Source organism: Bactrocera oleae, chromosome 2 (genome assembly GCF_042242935.1).
Source record: "Bactrocera oleae isolate idBacOlea1 chromosome 2, idBacOlea1, whole genome shotgun sequence".
Classification (NCBI taxonomy): Eukaryota; Metazoa; Arthropoda; class Insecta; order Diptera; family Tephritidae; genus Bactrocera; species Bactrocera oleae.
In genome coordinates this window covers 25,208,403-25,234,016 of record NC_091536.1, presented here as the reverse complement: position 1 = coordinate 25,234,016, position 25,614 = coordinate 25,208,403, and the positions used below count along the sequence as shown (strand labels likewise).

At 36.0% G+C, this 25,614-nt stretch overlaps 2 protein-coding genes across 2 annotated transcripts in view; both read right to left on the bottom strand.

Annotated features, from left to right (window-relative positions):
- Nucleotides 1–25,614, bottom strand: part of Fur1 (Furin 1) — a 249,244-nt gene that overhangs the window by 64,029 nt on the left and 159,601 nt on the right. The gene's annotated exons all lie outside the window — the stretch shown is intronic.
- Nucleotides 57–2,250, bottom strand: alrm (astrocytic leucine-rich repeat molecule). Its single transcript, XM_014232367.3, has one exon. The coding sequence runs from the start codon at nucleotides 1,854–1,856 to the stop codon at nucleotides 456–458; it is 1,401 nt and encodes a 466-aa protein (XP_014087842.2). The 5' UTR covers nucleotides 1,857–2,250; the 3' UTR covers nucleotides 57–455.

Below are 25,614 nucleotides of genomic sequence, written 5' to 3'. Positions count from 1 at the left end.
TTCGCCAGCTCTCTAAGTATCACCCACTTTTGGAATGTAAATGAAACGCCCCCGAATTTAAACCTAAGTCATTTATTGCATCAATCGATATACTGTTGTTGATTTATATATAAACTTAATTCATAAATCTCTGTCAATTACTTAGTAAATTCTAAAATGTTGTCATTTTTGTAATGCTAGTAAATATGTGTTGTCATAATTTCAGGTTAAATGCGATTAAACGATATATTTCGATATAATTGGAGGATAAATACGATTAAAATATATATATGTTTATAGTTCGAGTATTACTTGTGGTTATAAGATATGCGCTTAGAATTTGCTATTAAATGCGATTAGATAAGCAATAAAGCGATTAAAGTGATAACGTAAGCCAGTAAGAATAATAATAGTTCAAGCCAGATCGTCAATTGTCGGGTGATTTCCTTTCGGCACTCTCGTTGCACTCGTCGACGCTACAAACGAGCCTTCAGCTCATCGAGCATACGGTAGACCTTGATGAACTTCTTCTCCACGATCTCCGTAAAAGATTTGATGTCATTACGCACAATGGCCAGCTCTAAAGCGGCCTCCGACAGGCCGTCGCCTGAGCATTTCTTCGACGCCTTGTTGCTTTCATACCAACAGGCCACACCATCCACATAATCATCGACCAGTTCCGGTTCAATGGTGTCCTCCATAAAGGATATATCACGCTTCTTCACAAACGAGTTCATCAGCAACTGCAGGAAATCACAGTTCCAGTTATTTTGCTGGAAGTAGAAGTATTGCAGCGACTTCAAATCATTGAAAAGCGGAAATTTCAAATTATACAGCGAGTTCGCTGATATGTCCAGCTGCTTGAGCTGCGCCTGCTTTTTGAATACATCTTCGGGCAGGTCATGCATGCCGATTGAGCTCAAGTTGAGCCGATGTAGCCCAGTAAAGCGTCGCAACGGATTGCCCTGCAATGTGCCGAGCGGGTTGTGTGCCAAATCCAGTCCGCTAACGTTGGCCGCATGCGGTATATGTGGCAGCTCGCGTAGTGAATTGTTGCGCAACTCTAGATCGTGGACGTAACCATAGACGGTGAGCTTGCGTATGTCGCAATTGTTGCAAATCGCGCTCTCCAGCACAGCAAAGTTGAGCGTAAGATCTTGCAGTTCATTGTACGATAGATCTAAGAGCTTCAGACGCGGCTGCAGCTTGAACAGCTCAGATTCAAATGCCACAAAACGATTGCGCGACAAATTGATTCGCGTCAAGTTAAGGTTGCGATCAAAAATGCCCCGCGGAAAAGCCGACAACCGATTGCCGCTCAAGTTGACGTCTAGAAGTTTGCGCAGTGGCGCGAATACGGCAAGTGGCAGCTGTGCTAGCTGGTTGTCAGCTAGTGACATTTCTTGCAGCTCTTTTAGCGCATGAAAGCTGGCGTTATGCAGCGTGCGTATCTGATTATGATTTAAGTGCAGCGTGTGGAGATTATCGGCGCCGAGAAAGATATTTTTCGGTATGTCGCGCAACAGATTGTGACCCAGAAAGAGACTCATCAAGTTGCTAGCGCCTTCGAATTGTGGCTTCTCAAAAACTTCGACTGAGCAATTTTCCATACGCAGCACCTGCAAATCTGGAAAGGTGTCGAACATCAGATGCGGTATTTTGGCGATGCTGGAATTGAGAAAGGTAAGCATAATCTGCTTCGCGATGGGCATCTGCGACAGAATGACATAGTCATTGCGACCGATATCGATGCCGGTGCAAATACCGTGATGACAGTGATCCTGCATCCAGACGCGTCGCAGCTGTGCTGCATGTCCGTTATAGCGCGTATGTAACGCGGCGATCGCGCAAACAACTAAAAATAGAAATTTCATCATCCACGAGCTCGCGTCTTAGAAGGGAACTAATTCACTGTTTTATTTTCACAAAAAGTTCATATATGTTCAACATATTCATCCCCCCACCCCTCGAGTTATTATAGGCTCGCGCCACTCGAGGGGGCCTGCACCGCTAGCGTCACAAGTCTAACGATGCGTTGCCCGTGCGAGCTTTTTCACAATAAACTTGGAAACAAAAAATTTCTTTATATATATTTCTAAAAATTATAGACACTTTTCGTGGCGAACGCGACTATTCGAACGACATTGCAACGCCGTGCCAACGACGCGTACGCGTCGGTATCTTCTAACAAACTGATAGCCGAATGTTTTGTAGCGCCAGCAACAACTTGCGCCCGCCACTAAGTGCTGCGCTCAACTGCCGTTACACACGAAATTTCGATGACCAAGTAGGCATAGTTTATTTATCTCATGATGAATTAAAATTTTACTGCCCCGTATGCATACAGAAGCTTTAACTCGTACACTTCTCCAACTATTTACATTAGTAATATTGCTCTTCGTACTTTGTTGTTGCCCATATTACCCCTATTTTTATTCTTTATTATTAAAATGCCTTAACAGGGGGCAGGCAAGCCTAAACGCTGACTCTTCGCTCTATTATAGTTATCACCGTTGTTGTAGTGACTAACTATTGTATTGTTGTTGTTTCTTTTGCCGCGATCCAGTCGCCTGGCTAATATTGTGTTCATACTGGTGCATACGCGATGTACAAGTATGCATACAATTTGAGTGTGTGTGTTGGTTGGTTGGTTGCTTGGGTTCCGTTTTCAATTAAACATCCGCTGAGGTTTCTATTTAACTCAACTGCGGTCGAACATTTAGACCACACCAAATCGCAGCATAGCCGCGCACACACACTCGTATATGTATACATACAAAATTGATATGAGAACGCTTAATTGAAATATAGAAGTATTTACAAATTAATGTTTAGATGATATATATAAGTATGTGTGTATATTAAACGGCTAATTCGCATAGTATAAATCAAACAAAAGTGTCTGTTTTTTCAGAAATATTTAAAAATATTTACCTAGAACTTTATGTAGAAAATAATAAGCAATTATCCCTATTGTGAATATGCACTTCTGAACCATTTTTGAAAAAGCTTCATTAAAGTTTCTTAAAATGTCATTTGAACAATGAAATGTGGTAAAAAATTTTGAAATAATAAATTTGCCTGGGATCTATTGAGAGTCTAAGTGGTTACTCAAGAAAATTCAATAGGGAATTTTTTTTTGTAAAAAAGAACAGCGATTTGATGTTAAATTCATTCAGAGCTCGCTCAATAGACTCGACGTTTCGAGTGCTTCTAACACTGAAGCACGGAACGGTTTCTTCGGGAGATATCATATTTCAGTTGAAGTTTCAATCAAAACAAAAGGTGTTGATAAATACTAAAATGTCACACATGCCGAAATAGGGTGTAAAGTTAAAAGTCAATGAACTGCTATTCGAGGAAAATTCAGTGCTGCTGAAGTCAACTATAGAAATTAAAATAAATTGTAACACAAGAGATACATAAGTTCGGAATCGAACATAAAATGCCTTCGAAAATATAAAGAGCTTTAAAAAGGTATACTTGCGATATTTGGGGAACCTAAGAAGATTTGAACTGGTTTCATTCTGCTTTGATATCGTATCGTATTATGTTATGTTAATAAATGCTCATACTTAAAGCACCAAAGCAACGGATCTAATTTTATTATGTGGAAATAGGCGGTGGATCACTTTTTGAACACATCACCATGCCTTTTTCTTAATTTTGTATAATGCCGCGTGGTTATTACACTCTTTTCTCCATTTTTAAGTGTGGTCGATTTAAAAGGTTCCAACAAGTTTGATTGTGATTTTTTTGCAGTTTATTAGATTCTAAATCCCTCTGCTACCTAAATCTATTATAGGACATGCTCGTGCACGATTTTGATAACTTTTTTAACAAAATTTTTTTATACGAATGAATGTGTAATACTTGAAGTGAAATGAGATAAAAGATGAATCCTTGAGTATACATATTTGGAGTTGCGTAAAAGTGTTTTATTATTCGATAAAACAAAAACAAAGTCAGTTTAGACCAGGAAGGTTGCTGGGAATGAGAATATCGAATAGCTTTTGATAATACAGGTCAATACTGAATTTTGGTTTTCCCAATAAAATCGAGTCACAACAAGAAGACAGTTGGTTTATTTATACCATTTCAATTTTGTAGATTTGGTTTCATTTCCTTTTGCTGCAATTGTGGCCATTATGTCGAACTTTCAATTTCGATGGATTTATTTGAATTTAAGTGTTGATGATAAAAAATGGCTTTTAAAGTAGGAAATGCACACTTTGCCAACACGCTGCTGATTCCGCTCTCTTATGTCGCATACATACATAAATATATTTATCTGATTATGCTTGCGAATATGCTAACTCTTTCGATAAATCAACATAAAAAGAATGACAGCAGTAAAAAATAAAAAAAATAAATTACAAATTTCAACGACACATAAATCTGCAGATTTAAATGACACTTTTATATATGAGTTTATATGTGGTCAAGAAGCACATGTGTTTATGGGTTTATGTCTGGTGGTCGATGCATGTTTTCACACTCATCCGGCGGAATCGTGTTGGACCAAACAATCACACGTGTCAGCAGTGGTAATTGCAGAGATTGCAGCACACACACTTCCAATCGCATATCGCACTCTACTACTACTATTTTCTACCTAGATAACATTCCCCAATGTTGTATTTTTTTGTAGTTTTTTGCAGCACATCACATCCGGTCTTGTCTGTGCGGGCTTATCGCCCATCGTTTGTCGCTCGCTCACAATGGAATGAAAAAAATATATGTATGTAAGCAAAGCGACGACATGACATCCCCCTCTTTAATGGATCTTTTACCGCCGCGAATCAGGTATTACCGTTGAATTTCCCGTTCGAATTTTTTCGAGTATTGCCGGTTAGCCGTAAACGAATAGCTTTTCCGTTGCATTCACTGCAGCAAATTGCACACATAGGGTGGTGTAAAGAAGAGAGGAAAATGAGTAGGACAGTAGCAACAACAAATCAAAACCAAATTGAAAAGCGTGAATTGTTGTACTTCTGAGCAGCGAGGAATTTTTGAAGAGAAGCTTTTAAAAGATCAACAGTGGATTCATCACAAGTATTTAGGAAAACTGTATTTTTTATCGTATTTCAGCTCGGCGGTCTGATGTTTTCCTCTATTGATTCCTCTATAGTAATATACGAATTATTCCTGAAGAAAACACTCTACTCAGGTATCATTTGTTGACTGATAGACCATTTCATGTCAGCGTTCTACTCTGAAGTGAAAGAGTAATCCCAAACCTTTGGAACTTGACAATTCTTCATTTAAACCCCGAATTTGTTTGTATACTAAAAATTAAAAACATATAATGTTCAAATACCAAATATCCCATATAATCCAAGTTTAGCAGACATGTTATGAATCAAGCTTAAGCAATTAATGGGTTCAAATACAAACCAATTAGATTGCGTTTGTATCACAAAATTAGTAGTTAGAGACACAATTTTTAGTTTTTGTTGACGAAAGAATTTAAAGCTGAACTGGAAAAGGGAATGCGAGAAAGTTTTCTAACACATTACAGAAGTGAACGATATTTGGAATAGAGAGTATTAGAATTGGAGAATTCGAATTCCACAAATTAATATGGAAATTCTTAAACAATAGAAGTAAAACAACTTCTTCAAACGCACAAAACCGTAAACTCGAGTTTCTAGTTAGACATGAACGCTCAATAGGATGCCAGAGATACGTATTGTTGTTGGGTTAGCAGAATAAAAAACTCTTAAATAGATTTAGTAGAATTTATTGTGTTGGCAGTCCGCCGCTAAAAACTGACTCTTCTGGGCTTAGATGCATAACTCGGTGGATAGCTTAGTCGATTTTCTGTTCTGTGAAGCTCGTTAAATAAGTAGGGCTAGGCTCTTCGTTTAGAAATGTAAGGAGACAATTAAATATAATTGAACCGCTTTAATATAACTATAAGTGATAAAATTACAAAAAGAAGACCTGTTGAGGTCTTTGGCCTTTATTAAAAGAAATGCCGCTCACATACATGTATATGCATATGTATACATGTGTATGTGTGCATAATATAACTATAACATTAAACAACATGGTGTTACCATGTCGAGAGGAATATGAAAATATTCACAAGTTGGTGGAGCGTAAGTCTGTGTACTTTTCCGTAGATGTTTCAGTGTATATACTTTACACACATATTACGTAACGAAATAATCCTGTACCTTTGAAGGGAAACCAACAAATTTGCTTTGCCAAACGGCGCAGACTGCTTGTGGAGTCATGCAACAGTTGCGTTTAACTGCACTGACATGAGGCATTCGGCATGCCTCTCATTTCCATTTTTACTGCCGATGCCGATTTTACATCCACTCGGCGTATTTCGAAGCAAATTTTATGCAAAAAAGAGGAAGTGGAAATTCGGGTTGACAGTTGGATCCGTTATATGGCAACGGATCTACCTCTGATTTGTAATAGCTGTATATAGAAGTCATTTCAAGTAGAACGAATATTAATACGAGAGACATAAGATTGAACGAAAATCAAAGTGTAATTTTCTTCTTTCGTAAAACTTTCAGACGAATATTCTATTGCGACCTATAAAACCATTTTTCATAGAGATAAATGGGTAAATGATTTTTTGTGCAAGCTCATAGACGATTATATCGAGTACACCCCCGCTTTTGGCCTTCGGCAATTCAAAAACAAAACAAAAACTCTGGTCGGTGCGAAACCAGGGTGTTCATACATAGTTTTTTCGCGTCGAACTACTGTCTACACTGGTGATATTTGGCCGCGGGGTGTTTATGGTTCTGGCACACTGGCATTTGTGATAAATGACTTTTATAACACTTTTTCGATGTTAATTAATATTTAACAAAAAAATTCAAAATCGACCTAAAAAATTATTCTTTTTCGACATTGCTTAGGAAGAAGAGAAGGTTTTCTGAGAAAACGAAGCAAATGGAAAGGGGGGCGTATTCGAAAGATTAGCCCGCTTATATGCCAAAAATCAAATATGAGCTTATACGAAATATCTCTAAGATATTCTGAGTTCTAATTTCATGATTACTATTCCATGTTGGGTCTCCGAAAAGTCTATTTCACTGTATAACTCTTTTGAAAGTGACCGTTAAATTTTGTAGTTATATTGAAAGGAATAACACCGATGAAAAAAAAAAGCGCAAATCGCCGATGGACTGGATTTTACTTTTTGAAAACAGTCAAACTATTTCAATTTGCTGAGTCCGGCAGCGCAGTTGCAACAGTTTATGCATTCATAAAAAGAAAAAAAGGAGCAATAAACAAGAAAGGGATATGTCATAGCTCCCGCTTTGGGGGAGCTTCACTTATATGCTTTATATGCTGCTTGATACTTATACCTGCAAAATTGTTTGCTGTTGTTACTGTAATGCAAGTGTAGTTGCTGTTGCTCATATTAAAGTGGTAAATAAACTCAGCATATCATTCATTGTACATTGGGGTGAGTTGTGCTTAGGGCAAGGTGTCGTGTATAAATATTTGTCGCCTCGTTAGCTGTGTACGTGCCGTGGCAGGGTTAGACGACGACAGCAGCTCATTTTGAATGTTAAAGGCAGATGACAGTTTATGGTACTTTTGCAAGCAATAAAGTTATTAAACCGTTATGAGTAGCATAATATATGGGTAACAATGTACTGAAATAACGTTCGTAGCGAGTGGAGAATATGAATGTATGTTGCAAAGGAAATAGAGATAAACAACACACAGAACACAATAAACTGGACAAAGATAAAATTTGTAAAAGAAAATTAGTGGCAAAGATATGTTTTTGTAAAATGATCTATGCTGAACACGTTTATCTCTCTTTGCCCCAAAATGTCAAACAACAATGATATTACCCTAAACTTAGCCACCCATATTTTATTTTGCTGTTTCTTTTACGCAAGATCTCTCTTTTACCATGCATTCCAGACCGTAATAAATAAATTTATAACCTAAAGAAGTTAAAAATTATGTTGGCTCAGTCACACACCTAGTACGGTGGTATTAAGCGAATGGTTTATCATCATTGTAATTTATTTTGTATATTTTTTCTCGAATCTTGCATTTCGTTCACTTAATACTAATGCTTTCTTCATTACTCTTTGACGGCATCTAAAAAAGACGTTATATGACTAAATTTTTGAGGTTTCCATACTTTTTGACTGAAATATTTTTTATATTTTTCCTTCCTGTGTGTTTCTTTTTTATTGTGAGTTCCATTCACACCCTACAATTCTACGACTTATTTGCGACTTAAATAAATATCAAAACACACACGTACAGAATAATGTATACACTTGTAAGATTTACTTTCGTAGGAATTTGGCGGGCTAAGAAATACAAAGGAAAATGTTTATGTAGGCAAACTGATAAGAATACCGTCAGCAGAAAGCTTGCGAAAGAGCTAACCAGCAAGCAGCGAGCAGTCAAAAAGCAAAAAAAAAAAAAAAAAAAAATACCAATTGTCATTTTACGAACGAAACTGGAGCAAGAAAATTTGGAAGCAAAGCGACATATTCAAGATGCCATAAAGCCAAACCAGGTACCTCCCCGGCTAAACAAGTATGAAAGACTGCAGACTGAAAACGATGACGACGTGAACACGATGACAAAGTTATTATGTATGATTATGTGCCTAAGAATGCTTTGGGTTGTGGTAAGACAGAATTTTATATTGAAATTTGCTTGACATTTTTGCTATCTCAACAATTTTTGACATAAAATAATGACTTGGCATGTATTTTTTTATGTGAGTGGGGAGATTACTCTCTTATGTAATATGTTTACATAAATTTATTAACTGTAAGTTGCCGTTAGCAATGCGAATACAAAAGAGGCTTCACTGCATACAATTGGAATTCGCTGGAGTTTAAAAAAAATTTAGCATGTTTGAATGTCAAAGAATATGCCACCGAAATGATGTAAAAGTTGTAGAGCAACTTAGAAAATAAATTATGAAAAACATATTCAAGTGAATGGCAAATATTCTGGGTGATTGAATAAGGGAGGTTGTACATAATACACCCAATTTGTATAAAGCGTTTAGTCATCTTGTGGCATATAATATTAATTAAAAATTATTCATATTCATAAAAATGCACTAAATTGCAGATTGTAAAAAACGAGAAAGTTTTGATTTTCTGAAACAATTATTTAGTCAAATTTTGTTTTCAAATCAAAATTTATGGCAAATAACCTTCGTCAAGGTCTATATACTGTGTTGAAGAAACGGTTACCAATTTAGAAAACGTAGTGCTATATCTATATTATTGCAGGAGATGTAGCGAGTATCTAAGAAAAAATATCGATATTGTACATATTGCTGTGTATTGTTTATGAAGAATTGTGTAATCGTTAGTGTATAAAGTTCGACTTATAAATCATAGATATTTTTCTGGTCAATAAAGTGTAATCTGTAAAAAAATATAGAAGATATCAAACCAAAAAAAAAAATTAATATCTGAAGCTGGAACTCTAAAATGTAGCAGTAATAAAACGTCGATTAGTCGGCAGATATATTGTAAAAGTAAAAGGTTAAACTAAATCACATCGCAAGTTAGATAACTGAATAATTAATTACAATTTTTTATACTACAAATAAAATGATCTTAGAAATATATATAGATAGATGCACATCGATAAAGCTTAAAAATTATTTCATATTCTTGGAAGATATATTATTTTATTTCCACTGCACAATTTGAGGTATAACATTTTTTTAACTTTAGTATCTGAGGATAAGCATTAAAAAAATGTGTTAAATAAAATACGGGATGATGAAGCGTGTGCAAGCAGCGCAATAAATGTACAAAGGAATTGTCTAATTTTTAATGCTAGCGAAGTAAGCAACTTATAATCCATCAAATTAGTTTCTGACTAAAAAAATTGTTGAAGCCATTAGTGGCCGTTGGGAAGACATAATCCCATTGCTCATAAAGTCAGCGACGCAGTTGACTAAGCTAAAGCTGATTTAATATGCAACTTGAAATGATGGAAAATCAGATCTTGCTGATTTGTTTTCCATTGCTTTAAACGAGATTTTCATTTCTTATATTCAACAATAAGCAAATGTATATTTATTGCAGACATTTTACTGTTCGACGCCTGCTAGGCGTTTTTAATAAAAAAAAAGAACAAAAAAAGACATTAATAGAACAAAAAAATTAAATGAAATCAACCATCCGAACAGGCCAGACAATGAAGAGTCGGCGAGCAGCTTCGTTTTGAGAATTCAAATTCAATCCGCTATCCGCTTTTCTTTACACACTTCACAATCAATTTTATTAGTATACTTTGGCGCGGATTGCTTTCTAATCGGACAGGCAGGCAGACGGATGGAAGGAGGGTAGACGCCTGTGCCGTTTGGTTTGGCGGCAGCGCGGCTGCTAAGCTTTTGCGGCCGCTCTTTGACAACTGAATAATGGATTTTCGCGCTGCTGGTGTTGCATAATTCAATTTCGGTTCAGTAAATGGCCATTTGCTGTTTTGCCAGCTCACTGGCTGCTCCACTCTGACGTGTGCGTGTATTGGTCTACGTATATATGTGTATGTGTATATTTCTTGTTACTGGGAGGCACTGACTTAAATGTAATTTTGGCTTCTTTTGTTAAAATGCGATTTCCTTTTGTCCTTTTGCTGCCTCCGTCTGTAACTGTGTGCAACGGTGAATAAAAGCTGTACCACAAAGGACAAAGAACGCTCCTCCTGTGCGTAGACAAATGGCTTGCAAATGGGCAGCAAAAGTCGTGGAAATGATCATAAAACAGCCACAGAAAACTTAAGCTAAATTTAATGTTGTACTTTGCAGGATGTATGTAGTTGACTGGAGATGAAAGGAAAGCAATATCGAACTTACTACGAGTTACTGCGATCTAATGTTAATACTGGTGTGTATGTATATATATTCGCAATACTTATGGATATGGGCGTAGAGCTGAAAAGACCAAGCGGTAGCAGAGTTGAGGACCTGTTGTCAGTGCAATCACTAAAGTTTTTAAGGCATTCAAGCTGGCTTACGAAGTCCTGTCTTCCAGTAAAATCGAACAACAATTGATGGACTTGTGCATAATAAAATAATAAAGGTAATAAAGTTATGCATTAAAAAAATAAAGGTAACCAAAAATAATAGCAAGCTTTAGGAACTCATTGTGATACGTCCATGGCACCCAATCTAACGTGCTTAGAACTGTATACAACAAACACTATATTTTATTATTATTTATATATATATATATATAAAAATAACACATATACATCCAAATAATGGTAAACTATATTTTTAGGGGGTTACCACTTGGTTTATTTTATGATAAACAAACTAATAATAATTCCATAGCGGTAAGTCGTTTCAAATATTTTAAAAAAGTAAAAAAAAAGTATAAATTAGAACATTATTGCCATTTTTATTAAAAAATGCAAGAGAGAAAAGCGTGCTACTTAAGAATCTTACTTAAATATTATCACATGCTTTTGAAAAATTTGCATGATATTTAAAGTTGGCTTTAGGTAAATTTCCTTCTATTTCAACAAAAACAAAAACCAAAAACAATAGATTTAAAAGGCAAACAAGATTTTAGTAGCCTTTTTTGTCATTTTTATATTTATATTTTAAAAACATAAACAAAATAAATTGTCATAAAGTTATGCGTTGTAGGAAAAGAGGTCGCGTGCTCGCTGTCACGATTTCTTCCCTTGTGGTTCCTTCAATGCAATGACAGATTATTGACTAGTAAAAACGTCATTATCGCATCATTGTTTAAATAGTTTTTTTTTCATAAAATGGCGGCTACTGAAAGCTTTAACTTTGAAAAGAATTTAAATTTTTAAAAATCCTTTCAGGGAGATAAGTTTGCATATCTAAATTATTAAAATATAAAAAAAAAAATGTTAATTTGTTTTGTATTTTTACATATTTCTTACAGTTAAGGCGGTCTAACTCAGAATATTCGCTAAATGAATGTGATAATATCACTCGTGAACTTTTGTTCATATAACTGTTTATATAACGATTTATTTATTTAAATAGAGCTGAGTCTAAGCACATAAGCTTTATCGATATACTCATAAGCATCCACATATATAAACTTGTACCGACCAGTTAACCGTTTCTGATTCTAACCAGTCGATTAGTTTCCGTAAAAGTAAAGTAATTGCATTACTGTGTAAAGTTATGTAATCAATACATTGAACCATTACATTTTCAATTATTTTTCAATTTCCATAAATCATTTCAGATGCCATATCTGAAATATAAATGTGATTTCCAAATTTCCCTTAATAAGTTGTTTGACTGACACCAAACGCGTGGCAATGAAATTAATATTTAAATATTCAAATAGTTGCAACTGCAATGTAAAGAAAATACATATACTCCAACTTCTACATATATATAGTACATATATAAATAAATATATAAGTATGTACGTAGTTACGTTTATCTCACTGATAGAATATGTACATACATATGCTATTATTACAGGCACAATTTTATGAAGTGGTTTTTGTATAATTGTGAGTTCGTATCATATTTTTTCCTGCTATATATTCTTTGATTTCATGCTATATGTATTTGTGTTAGGGAAGTGGAATTTTATAAACCAAAAATGTGTCCTTATACTTACATACACACTGTTAAGAAGCAGAATACATTTGCATACATTATGAAGCTAATTTTACAGCAATACCAGCAAGCAAAGTAGAAAACGTGAAAGACGCTTGCATACATTTAGGCACTTCTCATGCCCACATACATTTAGCAGTTTGAAAGCTTGAGTAAACGATTGAGGTTCGCGGCGACTATCGTTCGACAAATTGTCATCCCACAACTGAGCTTCCAACTTAATAAATAATTCCGCAGCTTAAGCATATAAGAACAAATAGCGACTGCCGTCCCATGCCCTCCAGCTACTTTCGCGTCGCACTCATTTCAATTATAAATAGAGGGAAATTTCGTGTTGTGTCAGCTTTAGTACATACGTACGGGCGCTCTTTGTACTTGTATTCACGCTCCTACCCTTGAATTGACACTACTGCAGCGTCAACGCTCATATTAAATATTAAGCTGAACAGCATTTATCAAAAAACTTTGCCGCCACCTCCGCTGCCAAAATGTGTTCATTAACGTGATTTATTATTGTTGGCATAGTTTGTTACGCGCACAACACTCCTAAAAGCATGCAACATGTAAAGGCACAGGCAAGAAATGCTAACAGCACACGCTGCAGTGGGGGATGAAAAAGTATACCAACTCGTGGACGTGAAATTCGGGCAGAGAGGTCGTTGAAGGTTGAAGCTACCAATATGTGAGTGTATGTGTGTGTGTTTGATTATGTGTAACGACACTTAACTTTTACTGCTTGAAAAACACGCTTCATTAAATTTGAATTTTGATACTTCATTTAAGGTGAAACACAATTTGAAATAAGCAGCGCTATTACTAGTATCATGTTGCCAGTGATAGCTCTAAGTTTTTGTTATTTTGGCTAAATTTTCCGTAGTCATCTTATGCTGAATAGCTCCACACCTGTGTTGCCAAAATCTAATTTCACAAGAGTTGTTCAAATTATTTATACAAGGCAAAAAAAGCTAAGGTAATGGCAAAACTTTCAAATGTAAAGTATACACTAAAAGCAGAACTCGCATTCTTAATCATGAATTCTGTTGTATAAACTACGAATGTTGAAAAGTTTCTTCAGACGAGTTTTAATTAAGGAAAAGATAAAATGAAATATAAGAATTATAAATTAAAATTATGAATTTAAAAATCAAAACTCTGTGTTAGTCGTATTTTATGGCTTACACTATAATATTTATGAATATGCGTTTGAATTTTGATTTAAGTGCCTTTAAAATTCCTTATGTGTTTTGTTTGGAGCAGCTTACCATTTAGGTGTTCTAATTAGTTTTAAAAATGCTTTAGCTTACCTCTTACTTTAAATTATTAAATATTATGTACACAGAAAGTATTTGCTAAAGCTACTGAATATTGAAACATTCTGTTTAGAATATCATACACTGCATATCAATAGGTACAAAAATATATAACTTAAATTATATATGATAAGTTTGCAGTCTGTGTATATATAGGCAAGCTTGCTTCCAAAAAAGCGCACCCTATGCGTTTACACACAAAGAGATGTACGTACATATGTATATCATCATAAATGCATCAAACAGAAAACGCTTCGGTCATACATAAACAATGAATAACTCGTTCACACACATAAGAGCACTTATACATACACATACCTACATTTACAGCAATGCATGTCATACACAAGCATATAAATATTTTAAGTGCTATACGAAACGACTGCGCAGGAAGGATCAATACACTTGTACCACATAATTTATCATGTCGAAGCAGCAAATATAAGTGCTGAACACATAGACGACGACAAGCGACAGGCAGCATCTGTCAATAATTAAAATACACACGTTCTTATGGACACAGTTATTTAGACAGCAGCACGAATTCACGGCAGCAGGCTTGCAGTTGTCGCTGTCGCTAAATTTAAACCAGTTCTAATTTTGCCGACGACAATGGCCAGTTGTAGTGTTGCCACTAATATGTATATGTAAAATTATTCAAAGCTCTAACAATTCGAATGTTATTTTACAAACAGAAGCATAAAATAGCACTGATATATTATTTGTTATAATTTAAAACAAATAAATCGACATACGTATTTATCTATTTTTTACACACAAAATTTCAATTTGAACAAAATATTTAAATTTATGGAAGTGAAAGGTTTTACGGCAACAACGAAATTGTGTAAACTAGCTGTTTGATATGTCGCTGTCGTCTACAAAATGTTCAGAAAGCTGGCTTCCAGATGACATTAGCCTACCGGTCGTGCCGTCGTCTTTGTGTTCAGTGCAATAGACTCCACACACACAGAGTAACAATATGTATAAACAATAGGACCGAATGGCTTTAAGATTCACGGATACTTGGCAAGCGCTCTGATGTCTACTACGTTCAGATGAATGTAGACCAAATTAAACACCGAAATTTTAAGAAATATTATTTAGGGTTGAGTGCGTAACCAAATCTCTTGCCAGTCAACCAGTAAACTGCATGCCCCATGCTCCTTACTTGTTGCATGAATTATTGCGATACTTTAATTTTATCGGGCTGGTTACGTACCACCGGCTATTGCTTTGCATACCCGCTCGACAGTTAGCGAGAACTCCTGGCAACACTGTATCGGTGGATTACCAGCAACCATTACAAGGACTATCATTTGCTGGCAACAACAAAGCGCGCTTATCGCGCCAAACGGAAGCATCAATAACAACAAGTGTAACAGAAGATACTCGTAATGATCATAAATTGCAGTCTACGTTGTATGTTGCATGTATCCGCCGGCGCCAGCGATCAGCTGCTGCTGCCTAAGCAGAGTCTTGATTGTTTAAGTGCTATTGTTGTTGTTTGTCTTACAAGAACGCCATATAAATTTGTAAATAACTATGTTAGTGTGTATGTGCACCCTTAAATTTCACAGCTACTGTGCACTTCTACATTTCTAATATATAGAATTGCTGCTACGATGTGGTTTATATTACTTTCTGAATGAGGTTTATGCCACAAGCGTAACACTACAAGTAGAAGGAGCAAACAAGCAAATATAAATACATACATACAGGCTGAACAATTTACAACATACAAGCATACAATATTAAATATACATATGTATATGTGTATTTATTTCAAATCAACTGAAGTTAAGTCAAATGAAAGCAGAAACTCGGTGTGTAAGTCACTCTGTATAAGTTGCCCGTATGTATTTCATTTTAGCACAAATGCACATACATACAAACGTATACATAAATGGTTCAATGTAGTGGATGTTATGTGAAGTTATTAAAATGTCACTGGCTTAAGATAAAAGTAATTACAAAATCAAATCAGGCAAAGACATAAACGTATACCTACATATACACACAGGCAGGAATAGTAAACACTTGCGGTCAGTCGGTGCGTATGAGTATTTTGTTCAGTCACCTGTTGCTTATACGTATGTTTGAGTCGCCTACTACTTGATCTACGCTTAGCTCCGATAAGATCATGTAATCAAATCTGACCGTCATTGCTTGCACTGCTTATACATATATTTTCACGTGTTTGCCTGTAAATGTATGTATGAAGCGAATTTAGAAAATGACAATTTGCAGGATTCAAAGCTAGATCATTAGCGCCACAGCATTGCAATAATTGTCATGGATATGATAATGCACGTGATTACACGTAACAGCCCAGCATCGTCAGTATCCAACTGAATTTAAGCAACCAATAGCCTTTTGAATGCTGCTCAAATTATATGGGGTGTGACAATATTAGCTAGGATATCTACTTATGGCTTTAGAAGATTTAAAGTATACGTAGCAAAAATGTTGTTAACATGATATTATTGGTTTCGTTGCTTTCGAGGGCTGACAATATTTTTAAATTAGATAATAAAATAAAAGGATGGCAAATATTATTATATGGCAACTACATATAAGAATACTTGAAAATGTATGAAAGTCAAATACAAGTAGGAATATTTCTATGGCGATAACAAACTTGAGACCTTTAGCCCAAATATAAGTTTGACCAGAGTTGCTAGATTAATTAAAATTCCAATAAATTTTCCAATTGCCGACCATATTGGTTGTGTATTCTTAAAGCTTAAAGAAATCGTATTTTGCTCACGTTTTAATAACTTCATTAACATTCATTTAAGGTACTCGTATATTCGATTGAAGTTGTAGATTTTCGAATCAATATTTCATATACCATAAAGTTGAAACCGATAGCACCATTAAATCGTTAAAATTACTAATTAACATATGATTTGATTTATTTGATTTCAAGGCGGCCAGATTTTTATATTAGGTTAACCTTATAACTGTGAATAACAGAAGTTTAAACTTCAAATATACGCACACTCCTTCATAGTCCACAAAGTGAGGGTTATGCGAATAAAACAATAGAGTCTTCTGTTGCTAAAATAACACACTTAACATCAGTTCAATGCTAACGCTTACAAAAGCCGACAAGAGCGGGAATAGTATTTTATTAGTTTCCATATATATATGTATGTGTGTGTGCGTGTTTGGGGTTGACAACTATTGTTCAAGTTTTAAAGCTCCCACGGCGAACATTTGTTTTAATTAAATGCGTTGTGCCATGCAACATAACAGCAGATATACGATCATTTGAATATGAGTGTGGCAACGAACTAATTGGTGTTAATATAATTCTTGTTGGAATAACAAGCTGTAGGGAAATAAGAGCATTTAAAAATAATAAAAAAATAAAATAATTGCTTTATGCTTGTCGGTAGCTATTCGTTTAGAGTTTCGCAGTAGTATTTCAGGAGTTTAATTGAAAAAAAGTCATATTTTATACACAAGCTGCTTTAGGAAAAGCAAATGGAAAGCTTTAATTTTAACGAATATCGAAACAAAATACCCTAAAAGTATGCTTGCGATTTCGCTTCGGGTTGCAAACGAGCAAGTAATTAACTAAATCATGCTTTTGAAACAACAGTTACAGTTCATCGTCGGCTGGTGGTTGCCTGGCTTCATTGCAACCCACCTACACTTACACAGTTAAGGTGTTGTATGTCTCGTCTTCAGCGCAATAATGAAGACACTTAATTTGAAATACTCGTAGAAGTACAAATATCTGCCTGTGTCGGCGCAAATGAGAGCGACTCAGGCAAATTCGATTGCTTTGCAAATGTGCATTGTTTTTCCTGAATTTTCTGGGATGTCGCTTTATTTAAGTAGCAAAGAGGGAAAATTCATTAGGCACCAGAGTAAAGCGTGAAAACTTTACTTATGTGGAGAGTATATCGAATGACTCGGCAAGCGAAATAATTAAAAGTCTGTAACAAATGCTGAACTAGAGGAAGTGTAATGTCGACTTTGTGGTAATTTCCACAGCTGTGCATTAGTTTATGTACTTCGATAGACGGAGGTTTTTCATAAACTTATCAACTTAACTGAGTAAATATATATTTAAACAATACTTTTTATTATTACTAGTTCTACTGAAAGCTTTATTAGAACTTTTCAGTTTAACACTCATACTGGGTGTCGTTATAACTTTATTCTTTAAAACTTTCAAAAAGGTGGCAACTTGTTAGATTCTATGTTGCAAGCCATCCAAGACACGGATTCAAGCCAGTTGCTTTGTGGGCGCTCAGTATGCAGCGAGCGTGACGCATCACAATTTCGTTGCGTTCGATAGCATTTACTATAGATACAAGTACTTGTAGATACCCAATGGCTTTATATTCCTTATAACGGTATTGTAAGCGCTCATAGCTAACCTATTACTCCTCAGCACTGTTGAACCAAATTGTTAATTATAGGCTATCAATCGGGATGCTGGTATATTTGGCCGTATCAGCACCAATGCAGGTAAATACATATGTGTGTATGTGTGCGCCTTAGGTGATACAAGTTACTTGACAAAGCATTGTAATTTACAAGTTGCTGCTAACGACAATAGCGGCTAAACAATATCTTTTGTATGGCTGTGAGCGATGCTTTTGTATAAATCTAAATGCATGTGTGCATATGTATGTATATGTGTGTGGACGAAACTTCATTGTAAATTTATCGTGGCGCTTATTAATGGATCAGAACATTAATTGTGCAGACTTTGGTGGAGCCCAGCGAGTCGGTGACTATTTCTAACGATAGCGTATTGATGGCTTGGTGCACGTTAAGTATGTCATTAGGCTTTGCTTGAACGAGTGAAAAGGTGCAAAGTGGTGAAGCTGATAAGGCAATCTAATACGGGAAGAATAGGCGGCCAATGATTGGCTAGGCGGCCCGAAAGCGGTGTTGGTAGCATCAAAAAGGTACTAAATTGTAGGCGATTTAGTAAATGCAATGAAGCGCGAAAGGTGTGAATGCTATGGAAAAGCCGGTGTAGGAATGGTAAACGTCATTAATATTATTATTAACGAATTGTGTATACACATTTAAAATATCCGTAGAAATACACGAAAAATATGACTTAAATTTAAACTGCATACCGCGTTTTAAACTCAATATAAATATTTTTAAACACAAGACCCATGAGCCAATTAAGTGTATCGATTACGTGCAAAGGACCTTCAAGCGTTTTTTGAACAGTTTCTTGAGTGTATAAATGCCTTTCCAACAACGCCGCTAACATGTATAACTGTTATAGTAGACCCATACACATGTACATAAATGTACGTGACCGTGACCATAGGAAAATCACAGCACGCACACAAGTCCGTTAAACACAGCAACCTGCCACAAATCACACACAAGCAACAAATCAAAAATCGTGGCAAGCGAAATACATGAAAGCGCAACACTGTACAAGGTTAAGTGCTTAAAAGCACTTTAGCACTACATTCAATACACAATTGAAACATTTTTGCACGCTCTCACAGCATTAGACGGCTCTCGCCTCGTTCACAACACTTCCGCGCGTTTGCTGCAGTATGAGCGCAATTTTTTCATTCTTTTTAAATTTTTTATTTCTTCTCTTTCGATTTGTGGCACTGCTATTTGCGCATTTTCAATGTCATGAAACTACTTAATCTTGGCAGCAGCAAGTTGGTCACACGCTCATGTGGAAGACGTGGCCGATAGCAGGCTGATGCGTTGGTGTTGGTCACGGGTATGCCTGCAGTTCCGTTACCGCTGCGCGTCAAATCAATGCCAGGCGCTGACGTAAAGAGCGTGTTGAATCCGTGCCAAGTTTGAGGCGCCACAAATAATGCTGGCCTAAAGGATTTGCTGCATTTTATGTGCTCACACGCCATTTGCGCGTAATTTATGCGCCTCAAGTGTTGCGTAAAAAAGGAAAATGGTGAATATTTTTAGAAAAAAGGAAATTAGTGCAGAAATGCGCGTACAAAATTAGTTTTAAATGCTTATATAATGAATATAATAGTAGTCACTATCATACAATAAAATAAATTTGGCCCTTGACTTATGCAACACATAATTTTTAGGTATTTCATGTTAGTGGCGTTTCCGTCTAGCGATTGAGTAACGCTACTACCCAATCGTGGTGCCTCAGCTGACATTTTCCTTTCAAGTTTCATATATCAAGGCTTTCGAAGGAAGTGTCAAAATAAAAAAAGAAATTTAACCCTCAATTTTTAATTTCCATGGGTAATTTAATTCATATATGAAGTTAAATCTTCAGACCAAAAACACCGAGAACTTTTACTATGGCCAGATGATAGATCTTTTATTCGAATTATTATAAGTGTTCTCGACATCTTTCTTTAAAAACAAAAAATTTCTTTTTTATCTTTCCATTTAATTTTCTCGTCATTTCCTAGCCCTACTTAAGCCGTGGAGATTAGAAATGATTAAAAAACCAACGAATAAATATTTACAAAGCTTAAAGTGGGAAGCATCACCTGCGCCGTACAAAAACCATTGTTAAAAAGAAGATCGTTAGTAGAATACACTTCCATTAGTTCATTTTTGCATCAATTCTGTGCGTTTTAATTAAAATACGCACTTAATTAAGGTGCATTTGGATACGCAGCGTTTCCTTTTGTTTGACCAACAGCTTTGCAGCGAAGAGCGAACAAAAAGAAGAACAAGACGACAGACGCAACGCTAATGGCGTAGTTAGCGCGCGCCTAAAGCTTTGCAAACACATTTATTTACTTATTTTTTTCTCAAAAATAACAAAATTCAAATGAAGACGAAAGTCGAAAGCAAGAAAAAGTGCTTAAAAAGCGGCACAGGAGAACAAGTAGGACACAGTAGAACCGTTGTTGTTTAGAATTTAGAAAGCTTATATCTTATTTACGGCACATTTTTGCGCTTTTCTGCTCTTGTTTGCTTCCACGCTGCAAACTGACCTCGCCTACAGCGCCGTTTAACACCAGCATTTTTCAGGGGTTTCATACAATGCCTGCGCGTTTGTCTTTCTTTCTCATTTTCATACTTCGCGCTTCTTAAGACATTCTGTAGTAAACAAATACTGACACACATTCGGGTGCAGATATGTTTTCCAGCCATGGTGGCTGAGCACGAGCGCTAGTTGTAGCAGTGAATATTTCATTTGTCGTTTGCATTTGTGCCGCGTGGTGTGGCAAACACATAGCCAAAGAGGCGGTAGGCCGATGGTTTTGAAACGCCTAACTCACACAGTTCTACTCAGACTTCAAATACAAAGACATAAATCTTTTTGTTTCTTTTTTTTTGGTTCGTTTTCAGCATTTTAATTCGCCTGTTTGCATTTATAAGTGGAATTTTGGAAAATTAATTAACAACAACTATAAGAAAAGCGCACGCACATCCATGCAGCGGCCTCAGTGTTGCATTGCAAAAGCTGGACAACTGCGGATTTGTAGATTTGCATTGTAAATGACTAAGCTTTCATGCTGTGCCAATAGATTATGTACTCGGCCGAAAGCTGCAGTTGACATTCTCTGAAAAATTAATGAATCAGCAACGCTTAGCACAGCTGTCTTTTGGCCAGCACTGCTGCTCGAAAGCATACAACAGTTGGTAAAACCGATGTCTGTAGCAGGCGGTCACAACGTAAGCCACAGTAAAACGAAATAGAAGTTATCCAAAATAAGTGTTTTTGGCAAGTGGTGAAATTAAGTAAGAAATCTCGGTGCCTGAAGCTTCATCTTTTATGTCCAAAATATTTTGATGAGCTGAGGTTAAAGTCTGAAAGTAAATTGCGATTAAAAGTTTGTTGAAAACAGGAATTAGCAATAGTTGTACAAAAAGGAGAACCGATATACTTTGCGGACTTTATTATTATATCTTGTCATTTTCTATTTATAACTTTTATTAATAAAATAATAGCTCAAAGCTCTACGCCCTATACTGAGGACCATCTTCAACAACAACAGCAGCATGGAAATAAAAATTGTATCGACTAAGTTTCCGAATTGGCAAGCCCTTACAGTATTTATATCCATGCATATGCAAATTCTAAATCTTTCTAGCCCAATATTATGTCTACACAAATTTCTCGTAGGTATTTTCAAGAGCCTTCACTTATTTTGCAAACAACAACAAAGCAGTAAGCCGACGACTAGTCATGCGGTTGCCAAAAATATTCGACAAATGACATGTAAATATTTAATTTACTGGCAGGAATTCTCACAGTTGACCGCACCCCAATCCTATGCTATAAACACAACAACAGCTACTACCACTGAACTGATCCGAGTGCAGAACCTTTTATTTTAATAACACTCACAACTGGCAGGTGTCTGCGGCTGAGGCAGCGCTGTTGTTGTTGTTGTGTCTAAAAGTGTTTGACTTGATTACACAACCGGGTGGAAGTGTAAAAGCACATGTAACCCCATTTGCATTACAAATTCGAAGAAAATAGCAAAGCAAAGGTTAATTTAATGCATAGAACCTGAATTGACTTGGCACAGTTCAGCTCGGCAACCTTTTCAATTTGAAGGCCTCAAAAATTATTTAATTTGCATACTTCAAATTCGGCTAAGTAAAGCATAAAAGGGCACAAGCACATGACAAGTCGTAAAGCATTTAAGGCAATATCATTACGGTGAGAAAAACGCGGGAGCAAGGTGTGTGGTGAGTGAGCGGAACGCGGCGTATGAGTGATGCAGAAGCAGGAGGGCCAGATGTTTTGGGTTAGTGACTGTGTGTGTATGTGCGTGTGCGCTGAATACATTTTACAAATCACGTACTAAATTGTTATGCAAACACTGAGAAAACTACAAATTCATGCAGATTGGTTGGCAATTCTTTGAGTATGAGTGTATGCATACTTGGTAGCTTTGATGCTTTGAATATTTTGGGTTAATATGAAATTAAAGGCACTTTATTTAGTACACAGGCAGCCTTCAGCTGTAACTTGGCTTAACACGCATTTTCGTTGATTGAGCTCGCTGTAACTTGAACACTTGACTAATTGAACGTGTGTGCGTGAATGCTGCTATGATTGAAGACCTTTGCGGCTGGTGGGTAGGGACATCATGAAAAAATTGAATTGCCATTAAAGAAGTTGATCAATCATTTAATTAGGCACGTCTCACTGCAGGACAGCGAGAAAGCGGAAGATAACAAACAAAGAAAAAACGCAGCGGAAATCAGAGCAAAAGTACGGAAGTCGCCGCTACAAACAATAAAGTGCCCACTGATGATCGGCAATCATGAATTTCTTTGCGTGCGCACACATGCGCAACTAGGCAATGATTGTGTGGCTGCTCGAAAGCTTGGCCTTTAATGGAGTCGCGCCCCTCCACTTGTACTTCGTTTATGTATGTATGTATGTATACAAATAATAGCCGCGTTAAGCTGCTGCGGCACGGTGCTTCGCTAAAATGTCCTGAGCAACTACAATGCACTGCAACCGTGTTTTGTTGTAATTACAAAGTATGTAGCGGTCGCTGTTAGCGACGTTGGTTCAATCATTTGCATAAATTTTAATGAGTTCGTTAAATCATACGACATTAATACGCATTTAATTGAAGAGGCTTTGCTCTGTTGCTGATGAGCAACTCAAAGCGATCGTATTGTTCGGCTGTTGATGTTGGCTACGTTGACGCGCTCTAGGCCAAATTAGTGTGAGTATGGTAATTATAGCGACGACGCAAAGCGAGGAGCTCAAGCACGCACAGTGCATTGCCTTTATATTTGTTTTTTGTGGTTTGCCGCTGGTACTTGAACTGCCCCGCTATCTGTTGTAATTTATTTAAAGCTTTAGTGCAATTAATTTCGCCATGCTTGAGGATTAAAGGACTTTAAGTGGGGATTAATTACAAGAATACGGTTGTGGCAATTGTGTTTAATGTTTGAAGTGAAAGTTTAAAGCAAACCTGATAGTTGATACACATAAAAGCAAATTTAGAGTTTCTAGGGATATTTTATTATTTTTCAATTCACCCGATTTTCTATTTTCCATTGTTTTTATTTTTTATCGGGCCAGTTTCTCAAAAATTTTATAAAAAATAGTAGAAAATAATCTTACCTAATACGTTTGCTCAAATTACCATATTTTAAGTTCTTACCTGAAAAAGAAAAAGCAAATTGTGGTGAGTATGATTTCTGAAATTATAGTTTCTAATATAACTATACATAGCTTAGTTCTGATATGCGCCTAAAAGATCTAAAATATTTGTATTGTGCTGAAATCATCAATAAGTAGTGGACTAGCAGGAAACGGAGAAAATTATATGGACAAATGAGCAGTTAGATCACACTTTAACTATAGAGACCGTTGTCGTAAAAGCCACAAATTATTAAAAACAATAACACTGCTGATTCTGGAAACTTCACTTTAGACATTGCGTAACATATTTGTACAAGGCTTTACTGCCTAGTGGTCTTCAGGAAAATGTCGAGGTTGTGAACAGCAGTGGTCAGTTAAAAAATTAAAAGCCTTGCGACCATCTAATGCCCTTAAGTATGCAGTGCATTACACGCCTACTTAGTTAAATTCAGCCACGAAAGATATTGGAAGCAGATCCGTCTTTTCTAGGTTGCCTGTAAGCTCGTTGTTTCACCCAGCACTAATTCACTTTGTTAGTACCAATTGGTTGTCAAACAATATTTCACAAGTTCGGAGCTCGAAGTTCTGTCAATTAGAGTATATTACCCATTAGCTGAATGCTAAACCTAAAATTTACTGTTTACCACAAATTAGTGTTGATGTTGAGCAACGTCACTAATTTTCACTATTTCCTATATTATTCTTAAAGGAATTCAGTATATTTTAACATCATCACATAATCTATCAACTGTCATTGCTTACGAAAAATACTATAATATTATAAGTTCCGGCTTAAAATGAATATTAAAACATATGCATGACAATATCACTCTAATTAATTATTGAAAACACTACTCTGCAAAAATAAAAATAATACGAAATTCATAAAGGCGCATTCAACATATTCCTGTAATAGCCGCGGCTCAGCCAGCGGCAAATTAAATGATCTCTATCGCTCTCATCGCAATGCTTAAATGCAAAATTTCACTTACTGTTACAAAGCGTGTATATGTTATTTAAAGCGTTATGTATGTATGGGTGTGTTTCATACATTTTATTAATAGCATTAGAATTTGGAAAATATTTTCACCTAAACAATTGGCTGAAATTGGGAAATATGGTTTACGAGATGCATTTATTAAATCAATTAAAACTAACCGATTAGATGACGTCAGTGTCACATTTTATTTTCATACATAATCGGTTTGGAAAATTCACTGAACTGCAGAAAATGAAGTCCTCATAGCTATTTGCAGCTGAGTGCTTTTGATGCTCTCACACATGCGTACATATCAGTTACTGCAACGGATTGCATTTTTAATCAAATTACTCTAAAAATATCACTCGTATAAACTAAATAAATATGCATGCCGTCACATGAGTGTGTGTGAGTGCATGTGATAGTAGTTGTGCGAGGATGTGCATGTGTGTCAGTGCGGCGCTATCACATTGATGAAACTAGTTTACCAACCCAACTCGCACTTTATCTTAGATAAAAGCAACAAATACGAAAGCACTCGTGCACACATACACATGCAAATGTGATATGACATAAATGACCTCTCTGTTTCTGCAGTAAATTCACCAGAGTACTACACTTCACGCGCTTAGAGACCAACTTTTTTCCTAACTTTGCATTTTTGGCGCTTGCACTTTTC

What these genes read in the sequence shown, in the direction of transcription:
- alrm (XM_014232367.3), bottom strand. Translation starts at nt 1,856, where the DNA reads ATGATGAAATTTCTATTTTTAGTTGTTTGCGCGATCGCCGCGTTACAT.